This window comes from Lolium rigidum, chromosome 1, assembly GCF_022539505.1.
Source record: "Lolium rigidum isolate FL_2022 chromosome 1, APGP_CSIRO_Lrig_0.1, whole genome shotgun sequence".
Classification (NCBI taxonomy): Eukaryota; Viridiplantae; Streptophyta; class Magnoliopsida; order Poales; family Poaceae; genus Lolium; species Lolium rigidum.
The window spans coordinates 233,933,787-233,944,680 of record NC_061508.1 but is presented as its reverse complement, the minus strand read 5'-3'; the positions used below and the strand labels follow the sequence as shown (position 1 = coordinate 233,944,680).

Here is a 10,894-nt window from a genome sequence, read left to right as displayed (position 1 = left end):
ACTTTTGCCGCGGAATGCCGTTCGGATTTCGCCTTCTCCCGCCATGCCGAGGCCGAACGCCCGCGCGAATGGCGTTGTCAATTTTCGTCTCGTCCGAGCCTGTCCCTGGAAAAACTGTCAAACTGGGCGTTCCTCCCGGGCCTGACCCGGAGGTGCTTTAAGAACCGTGCGGTGCGACAACAAGGAGGAGCCCAGGAAACCAAACGGCCCAAAAACTGTGAGGCACATCCGAGCCAAAGGGTGCCCAGACTACCAAATGCGCCCAACGCAGTGCAGAAGCGACAATGGTGTCACCGGAAAAGGAAATGGATTTTAGGGGTTAGATTTTTTTTAAACAACAGCACGAGCAAGCTCTGTTGGGCCGGGCCAAACTTGTTGGTACCGATTCTACCCTAGTTTTGTTAGCAGTAGAAATTTTTCTGATCATGTTTTTAGCACCAGTATGAACTGGTATTGGCCTTTTGATCCATGGAAAAGGACGGCTCTAATTCATTTGAGGGTACCACAAAACACCTCTGAACATACCATCAACAAGTACATAATTGGAAGTGGGGCTTACATTGAAGTTAAGCTAGAGTTTATTAGCAGTTGAGGGCAAGTATGGAAATTTCAGAAATGTAAGCTTTACCATATGCTCATGCTTTTTAATTTGCATACCTGGAAGCAAGTATTTTTCTTTATTTTCTTTATTTCTCTTCATTTGTTTTAGCAAGGGCTTATGACCATGCTCATATTCCCTCCGGTCTTTTTTAATTGACTCGAATTTAGTATAAAGTTGTACTAAATCCGAGTCAATTAAAACAGTCCGGAGGGAGTACTATTATTCGGGCAATATGCTTGTTGTATTACAGGGGGCCAAAGGCCACAATATATAGTACATGTACAGACGGAAATATGCAGGAAGCCTCCTAACATATGGGGAAACTACAATATACAGATATACAAATATATACTCTAACCCCCCCTCAAACTCATGGTGGATCCACAACACTGAGTTTGGAGAGTAAGAAGTCACGCTGCGCTCGAGTTTGTGCCTTTGTAAAGAAATCCGCCAACTGCAAATCTGAAGACACATAATAAACCGCAACAACCTCATCCCGCACTCGAGCACGTGTATAAAAAGCATCAACACCAATATGCTTGGTCAGCTCATGCTTGACCGGATCACGTGCAATACTGATAGCACCTGTACTCGTCGGACAAAAGTGGAGTGGGTGTCGTAACAGAGACCCCAAAATCTGCAAGCAACCACCGTAACCAGGTCACCTCAGCAATCAACAAAGCCATAACCCGCAACTCAGCCTCAACACTCGAACGGGAAACCGCTACCTATTTCTTCGTCTTCCAAGCAACAAGCGAACCACCAAGAAACACACAGTAAGCAGAAAGTGAACGACGATCCGTAGGATCACTCGCCCACGTGGCATCCGAGTAGCACTAGAGCTGGAGAGCTGGAACTAGGAAAGAAAGGGCGATGAGTGATCGTGCCACCAAGATAACGAAGAACACGGAGGACATGACTGTAGTGAACGGTGGTAGGAGCTGAGACAAACTGACTCAGAATATGAACAGGATAAGAAATATCAGGACGAGTGACAACAAGATAAACAAGACTCCCAACAAGATGGCGATAACGTGTGGGATCAGGAAGAGGATCACCATCAGTAGGACGAAGCTTAACATTAAGCTTCATAGGAGTATCAACCGTGCGCTCATCCCCAAGAGCAGCACGAGCAAGAAGATCCTGAATGTACTTTTCCTGAGAGATAGAAAAGCCATCAGAAGTGGAGGAAACCTCAATCCCAAGAAAATAGTGAAGATGACCAAGATCAGTCATAAGAAATTGATCTCAAAGACGAGCCTTGACAAAGGCAATATACTCAGGATCATCACCAGTAGGAGTCATTGTTTTGAGAGGGTGGACTTGCCAAGGTAAAAATCCATGATATGATATTAATTGGTTGTGCCTAGGAATGACCTTGTTGAAGATATTATTTTAAGAACACGAACTTCGGGTGTTATCTTGGTAGTGGTATGCGTTACAACTACAAGGTTTTGATTACCGTTTTTCTTCTTCTTGCTCCTTCTTTTTAGTAGGCTGTGTGCATCCGTAATGTTATAGGATATTTCGTTGTTGCAGAGATTGAGAATAATTGATATCTTCACGATATTAATATATATTCGTTATCGAAAAAAAATTAAGATCTTATCCTCATGTATTATTTGTCAATTTGATCGCAAAGTGGCAAATAGCGAACTACTAGCAAATTAAGCAAAGAACAAGACAAGCTTACACTAATTGTCATCATTAATTATATTATCATGAGCAACGAGAAGCAGCTACGGAGTACTAAACACACATCAGGGAAGAAGGAGGCTGCCACGGCAATCGGGGCCGCCGTCGGCATCATATCAACCTGAGCACGTTGCAGCGACGGACCTTCCGTGCCTTAGCGGCACTGCCCTTGCTCTGAGCGGCCGCCTCATGACGACGGTGAACTCGAGCTTCTCGGTGAGGTCGACCTCCTCTCCGGCCACCTCCCGCCATTCGAACTCCCTGATCAGGTTGGCCACGAAGTACTCGAGGTGCAGCAGCGCGAGCGCCATGGCGGGGCAGACCCTCCTGCCGGCGCCGAACGGCATCATCTTGATCTCCTTGTTTCCCGTGAGGTCCACGTCCTCCCCCTCGCCGCCCGGCAGGAAGCGCTCCGGCCGGAACTCGGACGGCGCCGTCCAGACCTCCTCGTCCAGCCCGATGTCGCCCACCGCGAAGTTGACCGGCGTGCCCGCCGGGATGCGGTACCCGTCCAGCGTGGTCTCCTCCGCCGCGGCGTGCGGCAGCACGTAGTGCCCCGGCGGGTGCCGCCTCAGCCCCTCCAGCACTACGGCCTTGAGGTACGGCATCTCCTGCAGGTCCTCCTCCCGCAGCTCGCCATCGATGGCGGTGGAGACCTCCTCCCTCAGCCTGTCCTGCATCGCCGGGTTCTTGACCAGGTTGGCGAGTATCCACTGCAGCGCCGTGGCGGTGGTGTCGGTGCCGGCGCTCAGGAACTCGGAGCAGAGGCTGACGATCTCTCCGTCGTTGAGGCCCCTCCCGCCGTCCTCGGGGATGGCCAGCCTCACCAGGGAGTCGACGTAGCAGTCGCCGCCAGCGCCGGCGTCCCTCCTGGCGCGGATGAGCGGGACGAAGAGCTCCTCCTGCCGCCGCCGCAGCGAGACGAGCTTGCTCCACCGGCGGCGGAAGACGAGCTTGGTGAGTGGAGGGAGGAATGAGAAGACCTGGAAGCTGAGGAAGTTGGCCAGCAGGTCCCGTTGCAGCGCCTCGATATCCCTGACGTGCGCGTCGCCAAGGCGGTCGCCCCCGAAGCACATGTACACGAGGAGGCAGAACATGGCGTACTGGAAGGGCTCCATGACGGCGACGGCGCCGCTGCCATCGCGGCCGGCGGAGCGGACGCGGGAGAGCAGGACGTCGAGCACCCAGCGCCGGGCGGGGGCGAAGGAGCGGAGGCGGGCCGGGTTGAGCACGCCGGTGGCCAGGGTGCGGCGGAGCGCGCGCCAGGTGGGACCGTAAGGCGCGGAGCTGACATTGCGGCCGCCGCTGGTGAGCACGGCGGCGGCGGGAGCACTGGCCCGTGGGCGGGAGGCGAAGGCGGCGCCGCGCTGGACGAGGGCGCGGTGTGCCGGGCCTCGGGCCGCGACGAAGATCATCGGTCGCGCCCGACCCAGCGGCGCGAAGGAGAAGACCGGCCCGTAGGCCCGCGCGAGGCGCCGCAGCACGGGCTCCAGGTCGAAGTCGCGGCGGGCCAGGTGGAGCAGAGGGCCGAGCACTGGCATTGTTGCCGGGCCCGGAGGTAGCGGCGGCGGCGCGCCATGGGAATGGGACTCGGACGGGCTGCGGGCCCGGGCTCGCAGGAGCAGCGAGCTGACGAGGCACATGAGCGTGGTGAGCGAGTAGAAGAGCCAGTCCTCCATGACGGTGGCGGGACGGACGTGTTGCCCCGGCTGCAGCTGGTCGCTAGGATTCCGGTGAGGACGGTTCATTTGTACCGCAAGAAAAGGTCGGGAATGTTTGGGTACCGGTGGGAAGTTGGTGGGCCTGATGGGAGGCACGCAGCTGAACAAGCATGCACGGGAAAAATAATCTGCGGAGATATTATTGCGGCCGGTGGTGTGTGTTGAACTCATGAACACCGCCTAAAATTCGTGCGATGGCACTTGCATGGAATAATCTGCTAGTAAGAAATACACGCGTTTTCTTAGTGAACGGGGCGAGTACAATGGTAAGAAACAAGTGTTTTCCTAGCAGTCTTTTTTTCGATAAAAAGCAATTTCTATCTATACCTATACCTAATAATAAAGAAAATAAGGTTCCCTTGGTTTCGTCCGTTACAATACGTTTTCGTCCATCCAATTTTACGCCTTCGTTCGTCAAGTATTGTAGGCTTATGCGTGCACGCCAGGCAGAAGCAAAGAGTCTCAGTTGTAACTTAGTTGCAACTCATGTGTAACTCATAGTCTAGCATGAATCTTGAAGTAAATTAAACTGTGTGGATTTTTTTTCTCGGTTCCGACCCACTTGCAACTAGTAAAATCTCAGTTGCAACCCATTTGCAACTTCGAGCTCGGTTGCAACCTACTTGTAATTAGGAAATCTCAGTTGCAACCCACTTGCAACTGTCATATCAGCATGAATCACGAGACAAATCCAATGGATACGGAGCTGACTGAGACATAATAAAAATAAGGCGCCTTATTTCTAGCAAATCCGGATAAATAACCATCCTATCCCAAAGAACTCCGCTGCCTTTTGGCAAAGAAATAATTCTACTAGCCCTCATAGATTCGTTTTCGCCGCCTCACCCGTGCACCCGTCGCCGCCAGATCAAATCGAGGCTATTCCGGTGCATGTTGGTGTGCCTTCCACGGCAGGCACGGAAGCACAGAGACGCGTCTTCCACGCCGGGAACTCTTCGATAGGCTGGCGTCACGCACGCGCACGACGTTCGCCGCGTGCTCTGCTGATTGTTGAATCCAGCCGGCCAGTGCTCATTGCATACATCAATTTCCACCACACCCACTGTCACGGACAGAACCTCGCCATGCTCCTAACCGAGTTCGTCAAAACAGCCCTGCGCCTGCCCTTAATCTATTGCACGCCAGTGCAGCAGCTGACGCCGCTGAGTATCCAACCGATGATTCATCTGGCGGACGAGGATCGTCGCACGAGACTATCTACGACGCGCGCACGGACGGCCGTAGATGCTGCCGAGCCGGACGCAATCACACAAACAATCGACAGACAACTGTTCTAGCTTGCGCTACTACTTCCCTCTGGCGGAAAGCAAGCCTTTGACGCAGAGTGATTCGACGAGATATCTAGGAAGAAAATACGGTGGCGACTATGCCGTCGTCGAGACGAGGTCCTGAGCCGATTCGAAAGCAAACACCGCTTACCAAGTCCGTCATCTTCCATGCAGCGGCCCTCAAGATCCAGCTCCCCGGCTGTCGTCCTCCCGTGTAGCAGCGGCAGCCCTGGAGCTCCAACGCGCTCTATCTGATTTCCACGGCCATCATCTGATCATGCGTTCCCGGTGTCAAGCGTCCCTTCCCGAACATCCCGATAAGCCCGTAACACAAAGATTTTGAATAGCTTGTTCGCGACTTCACGTGGGGCGTGCAGACGTGGAGTGCATAACTGCTACGACAACACAAAAACTAATGTCCACATCTCCACAACCAGCGCACCTGTAGTTCAGAGGCGGCGCACACTAGGAAAGATCGCCGGCGGACTCCCGTTCCTGCATCTGGGTTTTGCGGCGGAAGGAACAAGTGATCGGCTGTGCGACAGTGTTGCACGCTTTGATCCCATGCGAGGAGGATGTTGGCGATGCGTGCGGAGGCAAGAGCCAGCAGCGCTTGATCTCACCATGCAGATCGGTAGGGGCGTAGCAGGGAACATCGGCCTACCTGCGAACAAGGTGGAGCAAGAGTCAGGACCGGTTGCGCAGGTCCCGTCAGTGGTGAACAAGCCGAGCAGGAGTTTATGGACAGGGCGGGCCGAGTTTGCTCCTTCCTGGTACAAGTCGTCCATGGTGCTGGACTTGGCCTCCAAGAGGCACTCAACGCCAATTATTACAGATATACAACAAAAACGGCAGAGAAAAGTGGATGGATTGGTGGATTTTGGCTTCGAATTTAAAGAGTTACTACTCTGTACACAACAACGGTGGATTGGAGTAGATTGGTGGATTGGAGTAGATTTTTAGCAGATGGATGGAACGGAGGACACAACAACGGTGGAGAATTTGGGGATTATTTGGCGTTGACGGACTAGCTAAAAAAACATAAATGTACACAATTTGAGTATCTTTAATTTATTTATTTATTCGTTGTTGATTTTTATTTAACATATTATTATGATCATTTTAGGGTAAATATTAAATAATATCAAAGTAGTGCATATGTTATCTCCGGATCACAAATTGACAAAAGACAACATTTTAGAAAAATTAAAACAGACCGTTCGCGGCACCATTATGTCGAGACTTCTTGTACATCTATTTCTGAAGATTTAAAATATAGGATCTAGATCCGTGGCAACATACAGGAATTCAGTTCGGCAGTTCAATCGATTAGCCAAAATTTGAGTAGTGAAAGTGACAAGATTTTTCAAAAAAGAAGTTAACTTTTGAACAACTCGTCCATTGTGAATTAATCATATTCGTCATGGGCGGGAGGAAATGTGACAACCTTCTTCGATGATACCGTGGAGCATTCGAGTTTTTTTTTTTCTCCCGATGCAACGCACGGGCACTTTTCCTAGTATTATTTAATTTTTTTAAACATTACGCCTGGCATCTATATAATTAGGATGCACACGGGCCGCAGACTTATCCAAAACATTCATTGATAAAAAAATATTTTTTAAAAAGCACGACACTAAGGTAGAACCTGTTTAGATGACTGATCATATAGACCTAACAAATTGACATTGAAAGAATAAGTGTTTAATAGACTTTCCTGAGAAAAGAAGACACTTTTTCGTTTTGCAAAGTTGTCTTTAGAGCATCTCCAGCCGCGTCCCCCAAAGGGATTTGGGGCGCGCCGGACAGAAAATGCGTTCCAGCCGCGTCCCCCAAAGCCCTTTTTTGTCCGGCGCCCCGAGCCCGTCCCCGTCCCACAGGGGACGCACCGGGGACGCCGGACACAACGAAAAGCGAGGCGAACCGACGCGGGCCCGACCCGTCAGCGGCACAGGAAGGCTAAAACCCCGTCGCCTACCTTTGGTCAAGCGACGTTAATGGCGTCCCTGTTTTCCCAGGCGACGCAGGGACGCGTCTCGTCGTGCATGGCCGCGTGGCCGTCCGCGCCGGAGTTATTGTGTGCAACCACCCGCCGCCGCCGCTGTTTTAAGACGCCCTGCGGTTCTCGCCGCTCATAATCCTTCTCGTCGCCGCCGCCTCCCCCTCCCGGATCTTCTCCTCGCCGCTCAAAAAATGTCGAGCTCGTCCTCCCGCAAGATCGCCGCGGCGAACGGCTCGGCCGCGGCAGCCTCACCGTGGCGGAGGCGTGGGCGCTGTACCACGCCCGGTATCCGGTCCCGCCGGACATGCGGCTGCCAAGCGGCGGCGGCCGGAAGATGGCCGTGAACGGCATTGGCGTTCCGCCGCCGCCGAGCCGCGCACGGAGCAATGGTGGGACGCCGTCAAGGCCCGTCGGGCTCAACTCACCGCCCAGGAGCGGTTGGATCCGACGTGGGCGGTCGACAACAACGACGCCTGGTGGACGACGTACTTCAAGGGCGAAGTACGACATCGAGATGCGCAGCACCGACAACCTCGTCGGCGGCCCCAATAGCTGGAACAAGGACGGCCGCGCCCTGTTCTGGGGCATTCCGGGGCGCACCCTCGACAACGTCATCCGCGGCATCCGCAACGGCGCTCCAAGGCTGGAGATGCCGTCGTCGTCGCCGCCGTCTCCTCAATGGCAGCCGAGGAGGACGACATACTCGTCCTCCTCGCACTCTTCTTCCTCGGGACCGGCGCGATCGACGCCGTCCTCGTCTTACCGGTCGGCGCCGTACACCGTTCCCAAACGGGAGGTGAAGGAGGAGCCGGTGACGCCCGTCAACACGAGGCGTGGCGGCAGCGGCAGTGTAATATCCCAGGTTTAGAGGCAATAAAATGAGAGAACACCAAAGTGTGCATTGCATTCATGCATAGAAAATCCGGGGAATTTTCGCGCTTTCAAATAAAACTTACCACAGTAACTGAAGTTTCACTTGACTTGCTGGAATTGAAGTAGATCTTCAAGTCAAGCGCTATAAACTTCACTGTGATCTTTGTTAAAACTTTGTTTTGGGTAGAGATGATTTGATCTATGGATTAGATCAAATGGAATTATATTTACAACAACACATTCTTTAAGAATCAAACCCTAACTTATTAACACTTAAAAGTTAGCAACTACCTTTGTGTGTAAATTAATTCACTTCTAAACTTATTACCAAATAAGGTAAACCACAAGGTCTAAAGTGCATAAAAGCCACACATTCTTATTTAAATCATAACTTATTAAATACATGGAATATCATAAAACTAAATCCATTTACATTACAAATTATAGTCCAAACTATTTGAATAAAACTAACTATGAGTATTTTGAAACTCATATGATCATGCCTAGATGAATTCAAACACCAACTATCCAAACTTGAGAAATAACCCTCAACCTTAACCTTTTTATCAATATTATAATGTAAATCCAATATGATATAGTGACTCATCCACAATAATAAAACCATCCACAAGATATTTAGTAACAAATGCCACTTGGCTATCCAAAAATAAATCATATGAGTGGATAATGATCTTGCCACATAGGATGAAAATATCTACATGACTTACATCCCAAGCTTTGCCACCTCATGCTCAAAGGATTGCTATGGATGAGGGCATGACAACCAAGCACCTTACTCATCTAACTAACACAAGAGTCACCACCTATGTGTCATGATACTAGAGCTTGCCCAAGCCTATAAATAGAGCCACACCCTTCATCCATTTGGACATCTTGTACAATGCTACAAGGAAACCAAACACTTGAGACCTTCCATGTTAGTTAGCTAGGATCAAGATGAAGAAGCTAGGAGGTGGAGGCATACCACAAGATGCAGGTTTATCAGATTTCCTGAAGAACAAGCTACATAAGATTGCAAGGTAGAATTCCTAGGCAAACCATATATTTAGAGGATCATATCATCATATCTTGAGTAGGACCTTAGGATATTCCAAGACATTGATAAGTGAGAGTGGTTATAGATGCTAACCATATCCATGTCTATCCTAGAGAATATTAGAGTAGTATTAAATTCTACTTGTTCAAACCAACCTTTAATCTTGGAGGTGAGAGCCATGTCCCATTAGTAAAACATAACCAAAGCTTATGCCATATCCTAATTCTAGTTGTGTGTCATATTGGTGGTCACAACTTAAACCCTAAACTACATGTGAATTCCAACCCATGGATTACTTTGGATTATAATTATAACCCTGCCATGCCTCATGCCTATTTAATACTTCAATTAGTGAAGCATCACCAAAACCCTAAACCTTTCACATAGGAATCACTTCACATAAAATATTAAACCCTACCTTTCCATCCTAGTAGACCAAATGAAGTAGTGTTCTATAAATTAAACCATCATTAGCAAATGCATTGCTAATTATAAACATAGGATCCATCTTAATTAGTTCAAGCTAAAGTTTACTAAAACCAGATTAGTGATTATAGAACTTTCTTAACCATCTTCTTAAAAACTTAGGAATAATTCTCCACATAAAATCATAAACCAATTCCATACCCTATTCCATTTGTTAAACCCTAGATATAATTAAATTATATGTGAATGATCACTATGGTTAAGCACTAGAAAAATAGAATGTGTTCACCATGCACATGTTCTAAATTTCAAATCAATTAAAACAGGTTTAATTCCTTAATTAACAAAGCAATTGAGATAAACCCTAAATCATATCTATTTGAAATTTTGAATTGTGTCTCATAAGAAAACAAAATAAATCAATTATATAATAGTTGTTTGAAAACAAAACAATACAGTAGGTGGCATTATCAAATTGTTTTGATATTCAAATATATTAGAACCTGCAAAGTAAAACCAGGATCAAAATTTGAATTCAAATTCAAAACAGAAAATAAAAACAGAAAATGGAAAAGGGGAAAAAGAAAAGAAGGCTCACTTACCTTACCTGGACCGCAGCAGCCCAAAGCCAACCCATCAGCAGCCCAGTTCCACGGCCCAGTCCCGCCCACGGCCACTTACCGTTTCGTCGGCGGCACAAAACAAGACGAGGGCGTCGTCTTCCTCCACGGCGTCGACGAGCGCGGCCGAGGAACGGCGGCCACGTCCTCGAAGCCGATAAGGATGCCCCGGACGCCACCGAAGCTTCCGGAACCCTCCACTATCTCTCTCGCGTCCGAGTCTATCCAGAAGACATCAAGATTCACGCCCGAATGCAGCTCACCGTCGCCATCGCATCTCGGCCAGTACCTCCGGCGAGCCGACGAACCAGACCCTCTCTTTCCCTATAAATATGCCTACAGCACCGCCATGAAACCCTAGCACCTTGCCGCCCATCCATTTCTTCCCAGAACCTCTCTAGCTCTCACATTCTTCCTCTACTGTTCGCTGGTGTCGAGCACGACGCCGTCGATGGAGATCATCTTGGAGGCCATGGCGCAGACTCATTCGATGCGCCCGACCTCGTAGTTCATTCTCGAAAGAGTAGAGCATCAAGGGGAGCCGGAGGAGAAGAAATTTCGGCGTTCCCTTTCCCTCGGTTCGCCGAGAAAAGCTCAATCGCCATCGACT

The 10,894-nt window shown here is 49.6% G+C and overlaps 1 protein-coding gene across 1 annotated transcript; it reads right to left on the bottom strand.

The window, feature by feature from the left end:
• Window positions 1-2,412: 2,412 nt before the first annotated feature.
• LOC124683322 (cytochrome P450 89A2-like) lies at window positions 2,413-3,975 on the bottom strand. The gene has a single exon (XM_047217864.1). The coding sequence runs from the start codon at window positions 3,973-3,975 to the stop codon at window positions 2,413-2,415; it is 1,563 nt and encodes a 520-aa protein (XP_047073820.1).
• Between the last annotated feature and the right edge of the window lie 6,919 nt (window positions 3,976-10,894).

Bases quoted from the DNA above. Each gene is read 5' to 3' on its own strand.
- LOC124683322 (XM_047217864.1), bottom strand. From the start codon at position 3,975: ATGGAGGACTGGCTCTTCTACTCGCTCACCACGCTCATGTGCCTCGTC.